Source organism: Salmo salar, chromosome ssa29, assembly GCF_905237065.1.
Source record: "Salmo salar chromosome ssa29, Ssal_v3.1, whole genome shotgun sequence".
NCBI lineage: Eukaryota > Metazoa > Chordata > Actinopteri > Salmoniformes > Salmonidae > Salmo > Salmo salar.
The window spans coordinates 3,381,419-3,405,898 of NC_059470.1; the positions used below are offsets into that span (position 1 = coordinate 3,381,419).

General features: G+C 40.8%; 1 protein-coding gene across 9 annotated transcripts in view; it reads right to left on the reverse strand.

Annotated features, from left to right (window-relative positions):
• LOC106590041 (rho GTPase-activating protein 12) overlaps window positions 1–24,480 on the reverse strand; it is a 131,234-nt gene that overhangs the window by 16,975 nt on the left and 89,779 nt on the right. For 6 of the 9 annotated variants that reach the window (XR_006762739.1, XM_045711030.1, XM_045711029.1 and 3 more), the window contains exons 4-17: window positions 23,623–23,766; window positions 19,081–19,161; window positions 17,973–18,095; window positions 16,703–16,780; window positions 13,018–13,079; window positions 12,654–12,735; window positions 12,173–12,301; window positions 11,266–11,469; window positions 10,941–11,043; window positions 4,448–4,567; window positions 4,236–4,334; window positions 3,988–4,065; window positions 3,752–3,886; window positions 2,564–2,669 (exon numbers count right to left, since the gene is read on the reverse strand). Coding sequence is in view for 8 of the 9 variants with exons in the window: in XM_045711030.1 (XP_045566986.1) it covers window positions 2,564–2,669; window positions 3,752–3,886; window positions 3,988–4,065; window positions 4,236–4,334; window positions 4,448–4,567; window positions 10,941–11,043; window positions 11,266–11,469; window positions 12,173–12,301; window positions 12,654–12,735; window positions 13,018–13,079; window positions 16,703–16,780; window positions 17,973–18,095; window positions 19,081–19,161; window positions 23,623–23,766 (1,544 nt within the window). In the remaining variant the exon portion in view is untranslated. The remainder of the gene's footprint in view (window positions 1–2,563; window positions 2,670–3,751; window positions 3,887–3,987; window positions 4,066–4,235; window positions 4,335–4,447; window positions 4,568–10,940; window positions 11,044–11,265; window positions 11,470–12,172; window positions 12,302–12,653; window positions 12,736–13,017; window positions 13,080–16,702; window positions 16,781–17,972; window positions 18,096–19,080; window positions 19,162–23,622; window positions 23,767–24,480) is intronic. The other 3 variants (XM_014180539.2, XM_014180540.2, XM_045711031.1) reach the window with 3 other exon arrangements.

Below are 24,480 nucleotides of genomic sequence, written 5' to 3' on the forward strand. Positions count from 1 at the left end.
ACTGACAGGCTACTGTAGGTTATTGATTGAAAAAGAACAGACAAACAATATAGAGTCCCAAGCAAAACGGACAATATGTGGTAAATAAACATAATATATTATATTGCCCAGAAGAAGGCACTGTATGCTCAAACACTGGTGCTTTTACCTATTAAATCCATGGGAGCATATGCAACTTCTTACATTTCTTTCATAGGTAAATAGGTAAAAATCCTCTTAAAACTAACCTGATCTCCGCTTTTGTCTGGGCTTGATGTGAACAGCCAATAATACACTTGTTAGCCACTCTAGCATGGCAGGGAAAAATGGTGTTTCAAAAAGAAAGTATGCAAGTCCAAAATGCAAGACTTATGACAAAAAAATTGTCCGAAAAAAATAAATGTATATCGGTTTTACTTGAGGACCAAAATATTGGCTGCGGCGTCATACAGGTTGCAAAATAGTTAGGAAGAGATTTTCGGTGTGCCGATTCCGTGGCACATGGTTTATGAACTGATAACGCAAAACAACTCTTGATTCAAAACTTTTGAAATGAAACAAAATTCTGGCCACAAACAATGTTATTTATATGGGGCATATAACCATCTCTGCTCTGCAGATTTTGCTACAAATAGACAGAATCACTAGATCACTTATTTTGGTATTGCCCCTGAGAGTAGCTGAGTGGTGGGTTTAAAAGCTCATGTTCTATAATAGTTATGACTGAAAACACAATGTATAATGTATAAGTACTATCTACAGTTGAAGTCAGAGGTTTACATTCACCTTAGCCAAATACATTTAAACTCAGTTTTTCACAATTCCTGACTATTTATTCCTAGTAAAAATTCCCTTTCTTAGGTCAGTTAGGATCACCACTTTATTTTAAGAATGTGAAATGTCAGAATAATAGTAGAGAGAATGATTAATTTCAGCTTGTATTTCTTTCATCACATTCCCAGTGGGTCAGAAGTTTACATACACTCAATTAGTATTTGGTAGCATTGCCTTTAAATTGTTTAACTTGGGTCAAACCTTTTGGGTAGCCTTCCACAAGCTTCCACAATTAGTTGCGTGAATTTTGGCCCATTTTTCCTGACAGAGCTGGTGTAACGGAGTAAGGTTTGTAGGCCTCCTTGCTCGCACACACTTTTTCAGTTCTGCCCACAATCCTTTCTATAAGATTTAGGTCATGGCTTTGTGATGGCCACTCCAATACCTTGACTTTGTTGTCCTTAAGCCATTTTGCCACAACTTTGGAAGTATGCTTGGGGTCATTGTCCATTTGGAAGACCCATTTGGAGCCAAACTTTAACTTCCTGACTGATGTCTTGAGATGTTGCTTCAATATATCCACAACATTTTCCTCCCTCATGATGCCATCTATTTTGTGAAGTGCACCAGTCCCTCCTGCAAGAAGGCACCCCCACAACATGATGCTACCACCCCCGTGCTTCACGGTTGGGATGGTGTTCTTCGGCTTGCAAGCGTCCCCCAATGGTCATTATGGCCAAACAGTTATATTTTTGTTTCATCAGACCAGAGGACATTTCTCCAAAAAGTACGATCTTTGTCCCCATGTGCAGTTGCAAACCGTAGTCTGGCTTTTTTATGGCGGTTTTGGAGCAGTGGCTTCTTCCTTGCTGAGCGGTCTTTCAGGTTATGTCGATATAGGACTCGTTTTACTGTGGATATAGATACTTTTGTGCCTGTTTCCTCCAGCATCTTCACAAGGCCCTTTGCTGCTGTTCTGGGATTGATTTGCACTTTTCGCACCAAAGTATGTTCATCTCTAGGAAACAGAATGCGTCTCCTTCCTGAGCGCTATGACGGCTGCGTGGTCCCATGGTGTTTATACTTGCGTACTATTGTTTAACGTTTGATGAACGTGGTGCCTTCAGGCTTTTGAAATTGCTCCCAAGGATGAACCAGACTTGTGGAGGTCTACAATTTATTTTCTGTGGTCTTAGCTGATTTCTTTTGATTTGCCCATGATGTCAAGCAGAGGCACTGAGTTTGAAGGTAGGCCTTGAAATACATCCACAGGTACACCTCCAATTGACCCGAATGATGTCAATTAGCCAACTTCAACTGTATCTCAATGTAATGTGTATAAAAATATCAAATTACTTTATTCTTGCTATGTAACAAGTGTAAAAATAAATAAAATGCCATGTATGTAAAATGTGTGTAGAATGTACAAAACAAAGTATATTTTTGTCCTCCGAAGAGAGAGGGGAGGCAGATGGGCAAACAAAACAATAAAAAAAAATACTATTAATATTTTCCCCGTTTTCTTTCTCCCTCCTTCTCGCCTCCTTCTTGTCTCTAGTTTAGGAGGAAATCAAAGCCTTTGCAGCCTGAATAGAGAATGCTTTATGTACGAACCGGTCACAGGGGGACATGAGTGTATTACCGACTGTGCACATCAAGCCCAGACAATAGTGGAGATCCATAAAGCCCGCTAGCGGCTTCCCAGGCTACTCTTAAACAGACTAGCACAATGAATTATGAGCTGGGTCTTGTCATCCATCAGAGAGTATTGACTTTAGTTTAGCAGAAATGTAGGATTCTTTTTGCTTACCTTCTGAGATGCTTGAAGAGGCATTGCATTGTGTCGTGATTCGGTTTTGGCAAATGCTTGATTAAGTCTTTTATCAAATTCACTCGGTGCTTGTAGTCTGAGCATTCTGGAACAGAGGGAAAAATTTAAAACCATTAATTTCATTGCATATGTAGAAACACAGCATTTACATTGTCCTGATAAGGGTTGCAAATGAAGGGTATATTACTGGAAACTTTCTAAGTTTACCAGTAAACTATCAAAATGTTGGTAACTTTCAAGGATTTTATGTAATTTATCACAATACATCTAGTGGCCCTTTTGGGTACTTCAGATTATCACAAGTGTCTGTAATTATCTCTGGCCCACTTTGTGGCCTTATCACATGTAAAATATATAAAATAATCAAACAAGATCATTTTCAAATAAAAAATAGAATGACAAAGCTGTAAAAAATGATCCTAAATATAAACCATCAATTTAGTGAATACCTTCGGTGCTTAATATGAGGGTTTCTGCATGAAATAGCTTTTATTTATTTATTTACTTAATGTCAATATGTCTTTGTTGTAAATGTTTCAGAGCCAAACTAGTGGCAGTTGTAAAAACAAAGTCAATAGTTGGAAGAGTTCATTGAAAATAATTCCATTGTTGATTCTATGCTTTTTTCATTAATAGGACTATTTTCTCTTGAACCATATGATTTATCCAATAGAAACTCATGGACAATATATACAAAGATATAAAAATATTATACTGTATATGAATACATTTATTAAATGACCAAAGTTACCATAGATTTCCATAAATTACCTTAGATTCCGGTAACTTTGGTAAATTACCATAGCTTTGCAACCCTAATCCTTAATCTTAATAAATTTTTGTGAATTCAAATGATAAGGGTGCCATCTTGTGGATACATTTAAAACAACACACATTTGGAATCACCCAAACCAAGTGGTAAATTCAGCATATGAAGTCAATTATGTCTTAATAGGCATTGTCTTTAGGCAAACCATCAAACCTTGATTTTACCATTATAAATAGTGGCTCAGTAGACAGGCATATAATGTATACGTCATAGAATTAGGAATTAGAATAGGAATTCGGAATTTAATAGGATCTCTATGGTATATGTGTTGCACAGTACAGTGTTTGTTATACAGCACAGTGAAGTCTAACAGTGTAGTCAAGTGTGTTACTACTCACTGATGGCATTGATAAAGTCGTTGAAAGAGTCGTAGGTGAAAAGGGGCTCAGGCAGCTCTCTGAATAACATCTTCAGGGCTCCTGTAGTCACGTGGATGTCTTCCCACTTACTGTCATCCAGCTCTACCTTCTCATCTGGAACACACACAAATAAGGTTCTCTTTTAGTACTATTCCATTTGTTCCATGGACAATTCCACTGGTTCCAAAAGAAAACCAAAACTATTTTTGCCCTACCGTGATTGACAGCAAAGCGCAGCTTCTGTATCACAGCTAGGTTCCCACTCACTCTGTATATCCCATCTATACTCAGACCTGCAGAAGAGAGGACAGGGTCAGAGACACAAAGACAAGAGGACAGAGACAGAGGAGGGGGAAAGAGAAAGATACAGAGACAGCATTATAACTCATTCAGTACACATCATGGAAACAAAATGGCTAATTTTAAAATGCAGAAAGAGGGAACAGAAACAGAGAGGTCATACCTGTGTTTTCCACGTGGTCGATGCACATGGTGACAAAAGTGGGCACCGAAGTGTTCTCCCTCTGACACAGGCTGCTGAGGCTGCAGCCAAACACCTGGTCTGTGGCACAACACAAAGCAAGAGAAGTATATTTTAAATAACAAATAAAGAGAGAGACAGGCATGTCAAATGTCACCTTTATAGGAACTGGCTTGCAGTGAGGCCATCCATACCTTTAATGTAGCCCTTGTCTCTGACGGCCTGGTAGGTGGGTCGGCGGGTCAGGAACTTCTTCAGCTTTACTCTGGTCTTCTTCTGGTCCGAGGAGTCCATACTCACAGACGTCTTCATCGCTGAAACCATATGGAGGAAAATTACTAAACAGGTACTAAGAGGGCATTTGGTGACAAAACCTTTTTAGATCACTGACACGCAAACAAACACGCGAACATTCTCACACGCACGCACGCACACACACGCAAGCGCGCCAGTGTTAATTCAGATTTAGTCTAGTCTTTGTCATTTTGACCAAAATATCATTAAGTCGTAGTCACATTTTTTTTGTCATTTCAATAATGATTTAGTCTAGATATTTTCAAAATTATAAAAACAGTGACCCATTTTAGTCAACTAAATGTCCTTTCATTTTAATCCCATTTCAGTCACATCACATTTGTATTGGTTCATTAACTTATAGTAAACATAAATCACTGACTTCCATGTGCACAAACATACATAGCCTGGTCCTACCAACATATGTTTCTATTCTCTTCCCCAAAGCAGAAACATTTTAAACATACAGTATCAGTCAAACGTTTGGACACCTGCTCATTCAAGGGTTTTTATTTATTTTACAATTTTCTACATTGTGGAATTATAGTGAAGACTTCAAAACTATGAAATAACACATATGGAATCATGTAGTAACCAAAAAAAGTGTTAAATCAAAATATATTTTAGATTCTTCAAAGTAGCCACCCTTTGCCTTGATGACAGTTTTGCACACTCATGGCATTCTCTCAGCCAGCTTGACCTGGAATGCTTTTCCAACAGTCTTGAAGGAGTTCCCACATATGCTGAGCACTTGTTGGCTGCTTTCCCTTCACTCTGCGGTCCAACTCATCCCAAACCATCTCAACTGGGTTGAGGTCGGGTGATTGTGGAGGCCAGGTCATCAGATGCAGCAGTCCATCACTCTTCTTCTTGGTCAAATTACACAGCCTGGAGGTGTGTTGGGTCATTGTCATGTTGAAAAACAAATGCGTCTCTGCGTCTCACAAAGACATGGCGGTTGGAACCAAAAATCTCAAATTTGCACTCATCAGACGGAAGGACAGATTTCCACTGGTCTAATGTCCATTGCTCTAACGTCAAAGTCTCCTCTTGTTATTGGTGTCCTTTAGTAGTGGTTTCTTTGCAGCAATTCGACCATGAAGGCCTAATTCACACAGTCTCCTCTGAACAGTTGATGTTGAGATGTGTCTGTTAAACTCTGAAGATTTTATTTGGGCTGCAATTTCTGAGGCTGGTAACTCTAATGAATTTATCCTCTGCAGCAGAGGTAACTTTGGGTCTTCCTTTCCTGTGGCGGTCCTCATGAGAGTCAGTTTCATCCTAGCGCTTGATGGTTTTTGCCACTGCACTTGAAGAAACTTTACAAGTTCTTGAAATGTTCCATATTGACTAATCTTCATGTCTTGAAGTAATGATGGATTGTCGTTCTCTTCGCTTATTTGAGCTGTTCTTGCCATAATATGGACTTGGTCTTTTACCAAATAGGGCTATCTTCTGTATACCACCCCTACCTTGTCACAACACAACTGATTGGTTCAAACACATTAAGAAGGAAATAAATTACACAAATTAACTTTTATCAAGGGACACTTGCTAATTGAAATGCATTCCAGGTGACTACCTCATGAAGCTGGTTGAGAGAATACCAAGAGTGTGCAAAGCTGTAATCAAGGCAAAGGTTGGCTACTTTGAAGAATCTCAAACATATCTTTTGATTTGTTTAACACTTTTTTTGGTTACTACATGATTCCAGATGTGTTATTTCATAGTTTTGAGAAAGAAAAACCCTGGAATGAGTAGGTGAGTCCAAACTTTTGACTGGTACTGCATATAAGAATAATATTATATAAGAATTATTTGTCCATGCAAATTCCTAAATCAGCCTACACAGATATTGCACATTACATACAAAACAAACAGACACACACAATCAGAGAGAGAGACTAGATGGTGCCGCAAAGTATTGGCAAAGTAGTATGGGTTGCACCTCCATCACTTGGTCACGTCATTGCCATTGTTATCAATGTTCCACAGATGCCGCAGCCACATTGATGTCCAAAAGTAGAACAGGGGCTAATGACTGTTTCGCCCAGTGATGTAGTCGAGTCACTAAATCTTGATTCCCCTGCGCTCGAGTCCAAGTCAGAATCACCAATGCTCAAGTCACGAATCGAGTCACGAGTCCCAATTTCTGAAGTCCGCGTCCTAGTGCTCTAGTCCTGGTCCAAGTGCTCAAGTCTGATTCACTGGGTCCACATTAACTCAAAATAAAGTTATTTACCCAGATATAGCATAGTAGCAAGAGGAATTTAGTCAATACATTTTTTGCCATCTCTTTTGCTTTCTTTCTGTGCCACCAAATGTTTGCATATAGGCTACTGGTAATGTTACCATGGCCCCATTCAGTTAAAAAACATTCTTGAACGTTGCAGATAGAAATTCCATGAATAGAGCCAACATTATTCCTTATTCAACATATCAGAGAGGCATGTTTGTTCTACATAGCCTATTTCTTTCTTGCTGAACGCGCCCCAGGTTGTTAGCTTTTGGTAGCTAATGAGGTAACATGACTGAACAAGGTGTAGCCTAAACAATGGTTAACGGTCAGGTCCGCAAGTAGCCTAGTTTTAGAACGGCCTGTGATATGCTTTATGAATGTAAAATCCGCCAATGCACGATAGAAAGAAAAAACCTTAGCGCCATGGGTCATGTCTTTGCAACGATAGCCTAAGGGCTAGAATCAAGCCATTTTCTCTGAGGAAAAGAGGGAGAAGTGGGAATTGAAGTGGGAAAAGTGGGAGGGTTGAGTGAGACTACAAATTCAAAGACAGCCAACTTTTCCAGAGCCTAATCAAGGGAGAGAAAACATAGCTAGACTGTTGTTTTACTATTAAACTCAATGCTGCTATTGTTTTTAATTTTGTTAAGCATCTTGTGTTTCTTAACCAGGCACAGGGTAGCTACAGTGGGGCAAAAAAGTATTTAGTCAGCCACCAATTGTGCAAGTTCTCCCACTTAAAAAGATGAGAGATGTCTGTAATTTTCATCATAGGTACACGTCAACTATGACAGACAAAATGAGAAAAAAAAATCCAGAAAATCACATTGTAGGATTTTTTATGAATTTATTTGCAAATTATGGTGGAAAATAAGTATTTGGTCACCTACAAACAAGCAAGATTTCTGGCTCTCACAGACCTGTAACTTCTTCTTTAACCTGTTGGGGCTAGGGGGCAGTATTTTCACGGCTGGATAAAAAAACGTACCCGATTTAATCTGGTTACTAATCCTACCCAGTAACTAGAATATGCATATACTTATTATATATGGATAGAAAACACCCTAAAGTTTCTAAAACTGTTTGAATGGTGTCTGTGAGTATAACAGAACTCATTTGGCAGGCAAAACCCTGAGACATTTTCTGACAGGAAGTGGATACCTGATGTGTTGAATTACCTTTAAGCCTATGCCATTGAAACACACAGGGGTTGATTAATGTTTTGGCACTTCCTATGGCTTCCACTAGATGTCACCAGCCTTTCCAAAGTGTTTTGAGTCTTTTACTGTGAGATCTGACCGAACAAGAGCCATGGAACGGTGATGGCCGATTAGACTCTGGCGCGCGAGTTCATGTTGGGTACCCTCGTTCCAATACGTTATAAAAGAGAATGCATTCGTCCACCTTGAATATTATTCATGTTCTGGTTAAAAAAGGCACTAATGATTTATGCTATACAACGTTTGACATGTTTGAACGAACGTAAATATATTTTTTCCCCTCGTTCATGACGAGAAGTCCGGCTGGCTTAGATCATGTGCTAACAACGGAGCTTTTTGGATATAAATGATGAGCTTTTTTGAACAAAACTACATTCGTTATGGACCTGGGATTCCTGGAAGTGACATCTGATGAAGAGAATCAAAGGTAATGGATTATTTACATAGTATTTTCGATTTTAGATCTCTCCAACATGGCCGTTTGTCTGTATAGCAAAGCATATTTTTCTGGGCGCAGTGCTCAGATTATTGCAAAGTGTGATTTCCCAGTAAGGTTATTTTTAAATCTGGCAAGTTGATTGCGTTCAAGAGATGTAAATCTATAATTCTTTAAATGACAATATAATATTTTACCAATGTTTTCTAATTTTAATTATTTAATTTGTGGTGCTGACTTGACTGCCGGTTATTGGAGGGAAACGACTTCCTCAACATCAATGCCATAGTAAAACGCTGTTTTTGGATATAAATATGAACTTGATAGAACTAAAAATGCATGCATTGTCTAACATAATGTCCTAGGAGTGTCATCTGATGGAGATTGTAAAAGGTTAGTGCATCATTTTAGCTGGTTTTATGGTTTTGGTGACCCTGTCTTTGAATTGACAAAATATTACACACAGCTATTGTCAATGTACTCTCCTAACATAATCTAACTTTATGCTTTCGCCGTAAAACCTTTTTGAAATCGGACAACGTGGTTAGATTAAGGAGATGTTTATCTTTCAAAGGGTGTAAGATAGTTGTATGTTTGAAAAATTTGAATTTTGACATTTATTTGGTTTCAAATTTGCCGCTCTTGAAATGCACCTGCTGTTGATAGGGTGCACCACGGGTGGCACGCTAGCGTCCCACATAGCCCCAAGAAGTTAAGAGGCTCCTCTGTCCTCCACTCGTTACCTGTATTAATGGCACCTGTTTGAACTTGTAATGAGTATAAAAGACACCTGTCCACAACCTCAAACAGTCACACTCCAAACTCCACTATGGCCAAGACCAAAGAGCTGTCAAACGACACCAGAAACAAAATTGTAGACCTGCACCAGGCTGGGAAGACTGAATCTGCAATAGGTAAGCAGCTTGGTTTGAAGAAATCAACTGTGGGAGCAATTATTAGGAAATGGAAGACATACAAGACCACTGATAATCTCCCTCGATCTGGGGCTCCATGCAAGATATCACCCCGTGGGGTCAAAATGATCACAAGAACGGTGAGCAAAAATCCCAGAAGCACACGGGGAGACCTAGTGAATGACCTGCAGAGAGCTGGGACCAAAGTAACAAAGCCTACCATCAGTAACACACTATGCCGCCAGCGACTCAAATCCTGCAGTGCCAGACGTGTCCCCCTGCTTAAGCCAGTACATGTCCAGGCCCGTCTGAAGTTTGCTAGAGAGCATTTGGATGATCCAGAAGAGGATTGGGAGAATGTCATATGGTCAGATGAAACCAAAATATAACTTTTTGGTAAAAACTCAACTCATCGTGTTTGGAGGACAAAGAATGCTGAGTTGCATCCAAAGAACACCATACCTACTGTGAAGCATGGGGGTGGAAACATCATGCTTTGGTGCTGTTTTTCTGCAAAGGGACCAGGACGACTGATCCGTGTAAAGGAAAGAATGAATGGGGCCATGTATTGTGAGATTTTGAGTGAAAACCTCCTTCCATCAGCAAGGGCATTGAAGATGAAACGTGGCTGGGTCTTTCAGCATGACAATGATCCCAAACACACCGCCCGGACAACGAAGGAGTGGCTTCGTAAGAAGCATTTCAAGGTCCTGGAGTGGCCTAGCCAGTCTCCAGATCTCAACCCCATAGAAAATCTTTGGAGGGAGTTGAAAGTCCGTGTTGCCCAGCGACAGCCCCAAAACATCACTGCTCTAGAGGAGATCTGCATGGAGGAATGGGCCAAAATACTAGCAACAGTGTGTGAAAACCTTGTGAAGACTAACAGAAAACGTTTGACCTGTGTCATTGCCAACAAAGGGTATATAACAAAGTATTGAGATAAACTTTTGTTATTGACCAAATACTTATTTTCCACCATAATTTGCAAATAAATTCATAAAAAATCCTATAATGTGATTTTCTGGATTTTTTTTCTCATTTTGTCTGTCGTAGTTGACGTGTACCAATGATGAAAATTACAGGCCTCTCTCATCTTTTTAAGTGGGAGAACTTGCACAATTGGTGGCTGACTAAATACTTTTTTGCTCCACTGTAACTAGAAGGCTGGTAGTGACTGGTTAGCTACAGGGAAGCAAGAGTTGCCTGCGCAATGTGTATCATCTGAGGCGGAGCCGGTCTGCCCACACTCATCGGTTGCTCCCCCGCAACTCACCAGCTGTGATGTGTCCTTCCCAACGCTGAACAGAATTACGCTGCACATCTATGCTGCTAATATTAATTGTGCTTATCAATGAAAAGCTCTCACTCGCTCTAAAAACTATTGTCCAGTCCATTTAGTAGTCAGAGGTAATTTTGTCTCATCTCGTTTTAGTCAACAGAAATGAAAATACATTTTTGTTTGGTTATAGTACTTTCTGGGTCTATTTTGCCACTGAAAAATTCGGAATATTTCAGTCACTTTTTGTTGACAAAACTAACACTGACGCGTGAGCGCCACACACACAGTGTATTTAGTCAAGGAACCTCTGTTTTTCTTGGAGTCTCTGTGGTCTTTCTCCTTGTCTTGTTTTTCTGCACCGGGGGACTCAGGCATGTCCTCCTCTAAGGCTTCATCTGACTCCCATGCCTGTCCACACACACAAACACCACAAGTTATTCAAATCAGCCTGGATCACCTTTGCCGTGAAAGGGAGTGGTACTGAACAGATTACAGATAAATGCATACATTTCAGAAGCCTCTCGTTGTGGATGTTGACAAACCTGACTTGTACTTTACAGAGGTGTGGTACCGTAACTACTATGACGAGAACTGAGAAGATAGATAGGCTGAGAAGAGCGGTCCACTCACATGTGTACTGATGGTGTCTGTCAGGACTCGGTACCAGTCGTTGATGACGCTGTCGATCTCTGATTGGATCAGCAGCTCCGTCCCCTGACGGGTCTTCAGCTCAATGACGTGCTTCTTGCTGGACTTATCCTTCGAGGCCCAATCAACTGACCCCCCTCTGAGATCCACAGTGAATTCCGGCTTCGACTGGTTACCCCCAAACTTCTACAAGGAAATCAACATTCAGACAATCAATCAGATGAGAGCTGGTTTTCCAGCTCAAGGACAGTAATATTGGTAAATCTTTCATGAGTACTTTCCCACCGTTATTATTACAAGTTGCATTAAAAACAACAAAAGCAGTGTTAAGTTACAAGTTACTGTGTTATAGTTATGCATCAGTTATTAAGTGCTAGGTTTACTTGAAGATAAACACAGATGATCATATTCACACCACTGTGTTAAAAGCTGGATATTTAGTACCGTATTATTGTAAAGTTAAATTGTTATCACATTTTATCACATATTTTAAAGCACTGTATGCATTTTTACACCACCTTTTTACACCACCATGTTTACACCACCTTTATCTAAGAAACAGCTCCTCTATTTTCTTTTTCAAATATTGTTTTAAAAATAGAAACTCAATCATGTATTCTTCATTCTTTGGAACACTCTTTTAGTTTTTACAAACATCCCCTCTCAGGCAAACTGGGGAAATCAATCAAGACGATTCAATCTTCAAATCATGATATCAGGAAAAATAATCCAGAGGGAGCGCATGCCTGAAACTCAAAGTTCCCTCCCACCCCCTTGATCACCCAATCAGATGAGGTTATGAGCAGCAGGCAGGGGATAGGACAATGTGAGTATGATGGACAGGCAGAGGGACAAATGGGAGACATGCACAGGGACAGAGGAGACATACAGTGGCAGCCTTGGAACGCTCATGGACAGAGTGGACATAGGAGACAGCTGGGCGAGGCTTGACCGAACGCTTCCAGTTGGCCAGCAGAGTGAGCAGCAGCTCAGGGATGGAGCCACTACGGTAGTAGGACTTTTGATGAGGAGAGGAAAGAGGAGAGGAGAGGAGGAAGGAGAGGTAAGAGGGAGGGAAGGATGGCAAATGAGAAATAAAGAGTCACAGACTGATGAAAGAGCAAATAGGAAGAGGTATGGTGTACTACTACTAAATGGAGATAGACAGCCAGCCAGGTAGTTCTTAGGCACTACAACTATCACCCTCCTTTTGAGGTAAAAATAATCCTTCAGGTTATTGGAAAAGTAAGGGAGGCAATTAGCCCAAATTTATTTATTGTTTAATCCAAAAATGTACTTCAACTGTACAAACTCTGCCACATTCTGTCACCCAAGATGGTTCCTAACAAGGCGGCTGATGAGGTACGTACCCAGCTGGTGCCACTCCCCTGTCCTTTAGCGAAGAGCAGTGAGGAGCCCTGTAGCACCGTCCACGACGATGTCCAGTTCTTTCTGTTTGAACCATTTCACAACACAACAATTTATCAACCATCAACCACTTCACAACACAACCCTTTATTAACCATCAACCAAGTCAGAACACAACTATTTATCAACCACGTCCCAACACAACCATTTATCAACCATCAGTCTGTCCATTATTTCAACAAAGAATCAATAAAAAAATTAAATTTATTGTCTTGTTTGTATGATTCTGTATTATCCTCTAATTTCCTCATAAGGGAATGATAACATTCTCTAATCTACAAGATCTTTATAATGCATCTTCTCTACCTGACTTTTTTGCCATTCTCAGTTATTTTGGTGACGTTGAGGACTCCACACTTCTCAGAGGGCTGTGGAGAGAGATAGACAGGAGACAAACACAGTCAGACCCAGGTAGTACAAACACACCACACACATACTGCAAAATCGAAGCAAGCCTAAATATCGTATGTTATATTAATTCACTTAAAATGTTGTTTTTTCATACCAAGCTAATTTATCTAATGTCATTGGCAGATCATTTTGCTTATTTTAACATAACATATTTAGTAAAAGTAATTTATCTTATTTCAAGATATTTTTTGTCTTAAGGTAAAATATCTTGAAATAAGAATAAAATAAATGTATTAACAATTTTTGTAGGTAAATATATATAGATTTTGTATTTATTTAACTAGGCAAGTCAGTTAGAACTTAAGAACAAACTCTTATTTACAATGACGGCCTACCCCGGCCAAACCCAGACAACGCTGGGTCAATTGTGCGCCGCCCAATCTGCTCAATCACGGCCGGATGTGATACAGCCTGGATTTGAACCAGGGACTGTTGTGACACCTCTTGCACTGAGATGCCGTGCCTTAGACCGCTGCGCCACCTGGGAGCCCAAATCTGCCAATATCTGCCAATGACGTTAAATAATTTAGCTGTTTTTTTTTTTAAAGACTAATATACGCACACACACAAATTATAATAATAATAATTTTAAGTGAATTATCACTCAATATAAGATATTTAGGCTTACTTACATTTAACTTTTTGCAGTGCACACACACACACACACACAAGAGGTCAACCGATTAATCAGAATGGCCGATTAATTAGGGCCGATTTCAAGTTTTCATAACAATCGGTAATCGGTATTTTTGGCCACCGATTTGCCACCTTTATTTAACTAGACAAGTCAGATTAAGAACACATTCTTATTTTCAATGACGGCCTAGGAATGGGGGTTAACTGCCTTGTTCAGGGGGGATTCGTTTTTGCAAACTTCGGTTACTAGTCCAACGCTCTAACCACCTGCCTTACATTGCACTCCACGAGGAGCCTGCATGGCAGGCTATCTGTTACGCGAGGGCAGCAAGAAGCCAAGGTAAGTTGCTAGCTAGCATTAAACTGATCTTATAAAAAACTATCAATCTTAACATAATCACTAGTTAACTACACATGGTTGATGATATTACTAGTTTATCTAACGTGTCCTGCGTTGCAGATAATCGATGCGGTGCCTGTTAATTTCTCATTGAGTCACAGCCTACTTCGACAAACGGGTGTTGATTTAACAAGTGCATTTGCGAAAAAAGCAATGTCGTTGCAACAATATACCTAACCATAAACATCAATGCCTTTCTTTAAAATCAATACACAAGTATATATTTTTAAAGCTGCATATTTAGTTAATATTGCTGTGTTTATTATATTATAATTAAGTCTATGATTTGATAGAGCAGTCTGACTGAGCGGTGGTAGGCACCAGCAGGCTCGTAATCATTCATTCAAACAGCACTTTCGTGCGTTTTGCCAGCAGCCATTCGCTGTGCATCAAGCATTGCGCTGTTTATGACTTCAACCCGGGTGGGTATAATTTGTGGAACGTTCCAACAGGAATCTATTCCGAAAACTTAGTAAATAACAATGTTGCCAAAAAACAACACATACAAAGTTGTATAGCGGCAGAATAAGATACCTGGTAGGGAGTGGTCTATTTCATTGCGTTTTTCACTCATCATGTTTATTCAGAAAAATGTCTGTCGTCACTCTGGTTGCATATGGACAAACATTAAAAATAAACTACGTGGTGAGTTGATGCCTATTCGGCAGCTAGTTAGCTAGGTTTGTATGCGTTGCTACTTTGTATAAGTTGTTGGTTGGCAACCCTTTACTTTAGGTTTTTTGGAACAGATTCCTGTTGGAACGTTCCACAAATTATACCCACCCCTTCAAGCCTATCAACTCCCAAGATGAGGCTGGTGTAACCGATGTGAAATGGCTAGCTAGTTAGCAGGTGGGCGCTAATAGCGTTTCAAACGTCACTCGCTCTGAGACTTGGAGTAGTTGTTCCCCTTCCTCTACATGGGTAACGCTGCTTCGAGGGTGGCTGTTGTCGATGTGTTCCTGGTTCAAGCCCAGGTAGGAGCGAGGAGAGGGACGGAAGCTATACTGTTACACTGGCTATACTAAAGTGCCTATAAGAACATCCAATAGTCAAAGGTGTATGAAATACAAATCGTATAGAGAGAAATAGTCCTATAATTCCTATAATAACTACAACCTAAAACTTCTTACCTGGGAATATTGAAGACTCATGTTAAAAGGAACCACCAGCTTTCATATGTTCCCATGTTCTGAGCAAGGTACTTAAACGTTAGCTTTCTTACATGGCACATATTGCACTTTTACTTTCTTCTCCAACACTTTGTTTTGCATTATTTAAACGAAATTGAACATGTTTCATTATTTATTTGAGGCTAAATTGATTTTATTGATGTATTATATTAAGTTGAAATAAGTGTTCATTCAGTATTGTTGTAATTGTCATTATTACAATTAAATAAATAAAATGTAAAAATATATATATTTTTAAAATGTTATTTTATTTATTTATTTTAATCGGCATCGGCTTTTTTTTGGGTCCTCCAATAATCGGTATCGGCGTTGAAAAATCATAATCGGTCGACATCTGACACACACACACACACACACACACACACACACACACACACACACACACACACACACACACACACACACACAGCAGGGGAGAGGAAAAACAGCCAGTGGCGGGTGAGATACAGAAAAAGAATAACAATATAATAAGGCTCGTGCCTTGAGCACACACTAACACAAACATACACTGAGTGTACAAAACATTAGGAACACCTTCCTCATATTGAGTTGCAGCCCCTTTTGTCATCAGAACATCCTCAATTCGTTGGGGCATGGACTCTACAAGGTGTCGATAGCGTTCCACAGTTGTGTCAAATTAACTGGATGTCCTTTAGGTAGTGGACCATTCTTGATACACAAGGGAAACTGTTGAGCGTGAAAAACCCAGCAGCGTTGCCGTTCTTGGCACACTCAAACTGGTGCAGCTGGCACCTACTACCATACCCCATTCAAAGGCACTTCAATCTTTTGTCTTGCCCATTCACCCTCTGAATGGCACACATACACAATCCATGTCTCAATTGTCTCCTACCCTTCATCTACACTGATTGAAGTGGATTTAACAAGTGACATCAATAAGGGACCATCGCTTTCACTGGATTCACCTGGTCAGTCTGTGTCATGGAAAGAGCGGGTGTTCCTAATGTTTAGTACACTCAGTGTATGTACTCACACACACAAAAAGTGCAAGAGGAAATGGGGTAGGGAAAGGGGTGACATACGTCGTTCCTTGTACCGGCAGTAGAGGGTGGTATGACACAGACACAAACTACTGATTCAAACAGTCTGCGATCAGTGGTCCCACAAGGTGAAAGACATTACCCTAACAGAGAAACATTCACCATAAACTAAACTATTGGACAGTAGAATGGACTTTGGCTATGGTAGCAGATAGGAGAAACAGAAAGGACACATGCAGGAGGGAAAGAAAGATAGATGCAGAGGATAGAGGATGATGGGTAAAAGCAATGCATAGAGAGAGAGGCGATGGATGTTGCATGTTGTGGAGCGAAAGCTTGGGAATACTGACGATTGAGGGGTGCTTGGGAGATGAGGGGCAGGAGTCAAAGTCAGGAGAACTCGGCTTGGGGACTGTAGGCCCACACTCCTACACAATGATACAGACAAAATGATAAAGAACAAGGTCAGCATGATGATGATGGAAACTAGAGAAGATAAGCGGAAGATTATGGTTAGATGTATGGTTAGTTAGTCAGGAAGAGAAAATTAATCAAGGATCTGGAGCAGAAATCCTTCATAGTACTTCGGTACTTAAGGCGGGGTATCTGACTTCAAATTGACAATGGATTTCTAACTAGTTATGCCAATACAACTACTGTAGGTTATTGTGAAGTGGTCATGTCAACTAATAAGAGGTTTGTTTGTTTAAAGGCTTTGTTGCACTTTCAGATAATAGTCCAAGGTATTCTCTAAAATATTTGGTTTGACACACACAGACGGAGAACAACAGCGCATATTTGATTGAGTAAGGGAAATTGAATTGTGTGAGAACCTCATACTCTGCATTTCTGATTTAAATCAGCAATAGGTAGGTATCTGATCGTTTCTGCTCTGGATTGGTGGAGGCGGGGTAAGGGGGGAGGCGTGAGAGCGGGGGATACTAACTTTACAGCGGAAAAGAGAGTGACAAACTCTCCCCATGTGATGGCCAGAGCCAAAGTGCCTGAGTTTTTTAAAAGAGAACTTTAACAGAAATAAGTTCAAATACTAAGGCTGCATCTGATTCACTTATCCAGGTACAATTGAATCAATGGACTAGTCCCAAAGAGAATGCTTTGAACGCATGGTTTAGCCCACATCGCGTGTGACTGGGATTTGTCAATGAGAGGAGTAGCTAGTGGATTACCTCGTATGACTCTTATCCTCTTCACACCCACACAGCATGAATATAACTCACTGAGACCCAAGCAAGGCCAAGAGCATGCGAAGGGACAACATACTGGCCAGACTGACCACCTGTTGTGCTGACCAGACAAACTACTGACCAGATGGCTAAGATAGGGTCCAAGAACACTCTTACAGAGCAGCGTCAAACTTATTTACAGCATCAAAACAAGTGGTAACTGGTGACAACCAGGGTTGGTGTCAGTTCCATTCAATTCAGTCAATTAATTGAAAAGCATTGGAATTTCAGTTTACTTCTGTAATTGACTAAATTAAAATGGAATTGACCTGAACCCTAGTGGTGAAAGGAGTAAACACTGCCTGCATGTAAACAGAGTTGCCGATATATCTGGAATGTAGGATACACACAGACAGAGCATGTGGTCTTACAGTACCTTGTCGTTGAGGTCTAGTACGTAGGTGCTGTGTCTCCACTTGGTCAGGACAATGGGGTCTGACTGTTTCCTCTCCAGGCTACGACTCTTGGGGGGATCATCTGGCTGAGGGGACACATTGTACTGGATGGAGGGAGGGTGAGAGAAAGGGAATGAGAAAAAGTGAGCGAAGGGGAGGGCAGTGAAGAAAGTCAGAGGAGGGGAGAGAGAAAGAGGGTGGGCGAGGGTGACAGAAAGAGGTCCAGGTTTAACTCGTTATCCACTGATAACAACACCAACAGAGTAAAAGTCCTAGAAGAGGCGTGGCTTGGCATGTATCCAGTATCTCTTCTTCATACCGCTCCTCTGATGGCCCAGCGTATCATCAGTCACCCATCAGTAGGACCCCATTCAGAGAGAAGGAGCCCCCCACTGGTGTCTACTTCCAGGGTTGCTAAAGGATACCACCACACCCAGCCTATCTACGTGTCTGTCTGCCTGCATCTCTGCGTGTGTCCACTCAGCCCGCCGGTTGGCCAACCAAATGAAAGCTAATGCCTATTCTCTACCCGTCTGATCTCCGCTTAACCAACAAGATTACAGGAGAGAAACTAGCCACTAAGTCACTTTCAGGTACATTAGGGCACAACCTCTGCTCCGTCAATGGACTACAGGTGTCCAGACCAGTTAAGGTGAAAAGACAGAGACTGATGACTAGATCACAGAGGAGGAAATAGACTGACGCACCAAGAAGTGTGCTACAAGGTAGTGGTGTCATACGAGGCAAAACCAAAATCAAGGAAGAATCTCAATTGCATAGTCCTAGTGTCCTCTCTCCTCACCGCTTTCTCAAAACCCATCAAATGAGAAAGCCAGAGGTCCCTCCCCTCTGGCCTTCTCCTCCAATGGGTTTTGAGAACGAGGCGAGAAGAAAGGACGCGAGGAGTACGCAATTGAGATTCTCCCCAATTGGATGATCTCTAGTAGAAGTAATTCTGGGAAGAATCCTCACTTACACTTGAGTACAATTTTTTCTTAGTCATGCATTGATGTCCATGATTCAATTTATGTGGAAGTTAGGAATTGGCCCATAGAAATAAATGTAAGACATTAAAATGTGTTGACTTACTTTGGGTAGTTCCCATTCAGACCTGGAGCCGTCTGAGCTGTAGTAGTACGGCCTCCCCTGCTTGTCCACGTGCTTTATCCACTACAAACACAAACTCTAATGAGCACCGAAAGCAGTTTCAAAACTCACACGGACAATAATACACCGTAAAATACAGAGCAATGGGTTATCAATGATGACCGGAAAACGGATTAGATGGTAGAAAGTTTCAAATAATGAAGTAAAGAAATGTTCTCTCGATCAAGTAAGAGAAATCAACAACCCAACATCCCCACAGTCAGTCCTCCCAACGGTACGTGTGGGATAACGCACAGTATGAAATAGAGCCATGACTACATGGAGCTCTCTGCAACGCCAGATAACTCAAGCTAGCAATAAAACCAGTTTTAAAAAAACGATAAAAGAACACCACACAAAGGGAACTGTGAAGAGACACAGCCATTATATATAGTACCAGTCAAAGGTTTGGACACACCTACTCATTCAAGGGTTTTTCTTTATTTTTACTATTTTCTACATTGTAGAATAATAGTGAAGACATCAAAACTATGAAATAACACATACGGAATCATGTAGTAACCAAAAAAACTGTTAAACAAATCAAAATATACTTTTTATTTTTCAAAGTAGCCACCCTTTGCCTTGATGACAACTTTGCACACTCTTGGAGTTCCCACATCTGCTGAGGACTTGTTGGCTCCTTTTCCTTCACTCTGCGGTCCAACTCATCCCAAACCATCTCAATTGGGTTGAGGTCGGGTGATTGTGGAGGCCAGGTCATCTGACGCAGCACTCCATCACTCACCTCGGTCAAATAGCCCTTACACAGCCTGGAGGTGTGTTATGGGTCATTGTCCTGTTGAAAAACAAATGATAGTGGGACTAAGCGCAAACCAGATGGGATGGCGTATCGCTGCAGAATGCTGTGGTAGCCATGCTGGTTAAGTGTGCCTTGAATTCTAAATAAATCACAGACCGTGTCACCAGCAAAGCACCCGCACACCATAAAATCTCCTCCTCCATGCTTCACGGTGGGAACCACACACGCGGAGATCATCCGTTCAACTACACTGCGTCTCATAAAGACACAGTGGTTGGAACCAAAAATCTTACATTTGGACTCATTAGACCAAAAAGGACAGATTTCCACCGGTGTAATGTCCATTGCTCATGTTTCTTGGCCCAAGCAAGTCTCTTCTTATTATTGATGTCCTTTAGTATTGGTTTCTTTGCAGAAAATCGGGCTCCCGAGTGGCGCAACAGTCTAAGGCACTGCATCTCAGTGCAAGAGGTGTCACTACAGTCCCTGGTTCGAATCCAAGCTGCATCATATCCTGCCGTGATTGGGAGTCCCATAGGGCGGCGCACAATTGGCCCAGCAATCATCCGGGTTTGGCTGGGGTAGGCCGTCACTGTAAATAAGAATTTGTTCTTGCCTGGTTAAATACAATTTGACCATGAAGACCTGATTCACGCAGTCTCCTCTGAACGAACAGTTGATGTTGAAATGTGTATGTTACTTGAACAGGGCTAAGCATTTATTTGGGCTGCAATCTGAGGTGCAGTTAACTCTAATGAACGTATCTCTGGGTCTTCCTTTCCAGTGGCGGTCCTCACGAGAGCCAGTTTCATCATAGCGCTTGATGGTTTTTGCGACTGCACTTGAAGAAACTTTAAAAGTTCTTTAAATTTTCTGGATTGACTGACCTTCATGTCTTAAATGATGGACTGTCATTCCTTTTTGCTTATTTGAGCTGTTCTGCCATAATATGGACTTGGTCTTTTACCAGATAGGGCTATCTTCTGTATACCCCCCTACCTTGTCACAACACAACTGATTTTGCTCAAACGTATTAAGAAGGAAAGAAATTCCACAAATTAACAAGGAACATCTGTTAATTGAAATGCATTCCAGGTGTAAGAATATTTTAAGATAATACACAACGCAGAGGACTAGAGGGAATTAACAATCAATGGAAATTTTGTTTTTTCTGTTCAACATCTGGTTAGAATCTGTGTAGGAGTTTCAGTCCTTGACTCATAGCTACGTGTGGCAAGATCTCATTGGTCTGAATCGTCCATCCATTGAGCCTGAAACATGATACTTGTTATTTGGCCATTGGCACAATTTTACTGCAAGTAATTGTAATTAGTCAACCACAGGCTAGGTTTGAAGGTTATAAATTACATCCTGTCATTTTGTTCTGTGGAGAATCACTGAGGACAGGGAAGAATTAACATTTACGTTCCAGCATAACATCTATGATTTGTTCTCTTTGAATAAACCTATTTTTCTCCACCTGATTTGCTTTGGGGTCTGTGTTATTGAAGAATAACATAAACTGCTAACACAGGTGACTACCTCATGACTACCTTGTTTTTCAACCACTCCACAAATTTCTTGTTAACAAACTATAGTTTTGGCAAGTCGGTTGGCATGATAAGTAATTTTTCCAACAGTTGTTTACAGACAGATTATTTCACTTATAATTCACTATATCACAATTCCAGTGGGTCAGAAGTTTACATACACTAAGTTGACTGTGCCTTTAAACAGCTTGGAAAATTCCAGAAAAGGATGTCATGGCTTTAGAAGCTTCTGATAGGCTAATTGACATAATTTGAGTCAATTGGAGGTGTACCTGTGGATGTATTTCAAGGCCTACCTTCCAACTCAGTGCCTCTTTGCTTGACATCATGGGAAAATCAAAAGAAATCAGCCAAGACCTCAGAAAAAAAAATGTAGACCTCCACAAGTCTGATTCATCCTTGGGAGAAATTTCGAAACGCCTGAAGGCACCACGTTCATCTGTACAAACAATAGTATGCAAGTATAAACACCATGGGACCACGCATCCATCATACCGCTCAGGAAGGAGACGCATTCTGTCTCCTAGAGATGAACGTACTTTGGTGTGAAAAGTACAAATCAATCCCAGAACAAAAGCAAAGGACCTTGTGAAGATGCTGGAGGAAACGGGTACAAAAGTATCTATATCCACAGTAAAATGACTCCTACATCGACATAACCTGAAAGGCTGCTCAGCAAGGAAGAAGCCACTGCTCCAAAACCGCCATAAAAAAGCCAGACTACGGTTTGCAACTGCACATGGGGACAAAGATCGTACTTTTTGGAGAAATGTCCTCTGGTCTGATGAAACAAAAATATAACTGTTTGGCCATAATGACCATTGTTATATTTGGAGGAAAAAAGGGGAGGCTTGCAAGCCGAAGAACACCATCCCAAGCGTGAAGCACGGGGGTGGCAGCATCATGTTGTGGGGGTGCCTTCTTGCAGGAGGGACTGGTGCACTTCACAAAATAGATGGCATCATGAGGGAGGGGAAATGATGTGGATATATTGAAGCAACATCTCAAGACATCAGTCAGGAAGTTAAAGCTTGGTCGCAAATGGGTCTTCCAAATGGACAATGACCCCAAGCATACTTCCAAAGTTGTGGCAAAATGGCTTAAGGACAACAAAGTCAAGGTATTGGAGTGGCCATCACAAAGACCTGACCGCAATCCTATAGAACATTTGTGGGCAGAACTGAAAATGCGTGTGCGAGCAAGGAGGCCTACAAACCTGACTCAGTTACACCAGCTCTGTCAGGAAGAATTGGCCAAAATTCACACAACTTATTGTGGGAAGCTTGTGGAAGGCTACCCGAAACGTTTGACCCAAGTTAAACAATTTAAAGGCAATGCTACCAAATACTAATTGAGTGTATGTACTTCTGACCTACTGGGAATGTGATGAAAGAAATAAAAGCTGAAATAATTTTAAAAATGTATTTTACCTTTATTTAACTAGGCAAGTCAGTTAAGAACAAATTCTTATTTTCAATGACGGCCTAGGAACAGCGGGTTAACTGCCTTCAGAGGCAGAACGACAGAAATCACTCTCTCTACTATTATTCTGACATTTCACATTCTTAAAATAAAGTGGTGATCCTAACTAAACTAAAACAGAGAATTTTAACTAGGATTAAATGTCAGGAATTGTGAAAAACTGAGTTTAAATGTATTTGGCTAAGGTGTATGTAAACGTCCGACTTCAACTGTATCTTTTGATTTGTTTAACACTTTTTTGGTTCATACATTATTTCATTTGTGTTATTTCATAGTTTTGATGTCTACACTATTATTCTACAATGTATAAAATAGTAAAAATAAAGAAAACCTCTGGAACGAGTAGGTGTGTCCAAACGTTTGACTGGTACTGTATATCTTGTATTGTAATTTGCACTGTACTATGTATTAGACTTAGATTTTGTGTGTATGTACTGATATGTAGGTTATGTGTGATGTTTTAAATGTATGCATTTCAGTGCTTGACTAATAATGTCCTGTACTATGTATTATGTCATGTTTCATGTGGACCTCAGGAAGAGTAGCTGATGCTTTTGCAGCGGCTAATGGGGATCCTTATAAATACCAAATACCCTCCCCCATTAACCTATGATAACAACGTTAGCCCTGGAAGGAGTGACAGAGAAATGGAGAGAGTGAAACCAAAGGAGGCGAGAAGAGACCAAGTACCTTCTCATGAGTATGTTCACAGACATAGAGGGTGTGTCCGTGTTCATCCAGTTCCTCTGACCAGCCTCTAGGGGGAGATCCATACTGACTGTCTGACTGACTGGAGTACGTGCTGCTGTGACAGTTCTCCTCGGAAGACAGGGGCTGCATGGGGGGGCAGCAGGGAGGGGGGAGAAAAGGGTAAGAAAGAGAACGAAAGAAAGAGACCATTGTGATTTTGGGAGAACAGAGAGGTTTTTTCAGAGTCATATGTAGATCGATCGATTGATTGAAAGGAAAGGGGATACCTAGTCAGTTGTCCAACTGAATGTATTCAACTGAAATGTGTCTTCCGCATTTAACCCAACCCCTCTGAATAAGAGAGGTGCGGGGGGCTGCCTTAATCGACATCCACGTCTTCGGCGCCTGGGGAACAGTGGGTTAACTGTCTTGCTCAGGGGCAGAACGACATATTTTTACCTTGTTAGCTCTGGGATTCAATCCAGCAACCTTCCGGTTACTGGCCCAAAGCTCAATTGCTCATTTTGCCTTTAGAATAGTAAGTAGTGAATGATCAATGATGCAGCTGTAGAGTGGCCAAGTATCTATAATAACAACCTTAATTGAAAAAGGAAAATGCCCAACCATAAAGTGCAACCACTACAAAAAAATGCAACAGTTCCCAGGAAAAGGAGTCATTGGTCAACTATGGATATGTGTGTTTATTTCCCAGCATTTCATGTGGCAAGTTGGAAACAAAGTACTCAATCTGATAGTTCCTCCCTGGTTGCAATAGACAACCACCTCTTGGGGGCAGTGTTGTAGCACTAACACTACATGAAATCCAAACTAAGGACACTCTTACGGACTTCGGTCTCA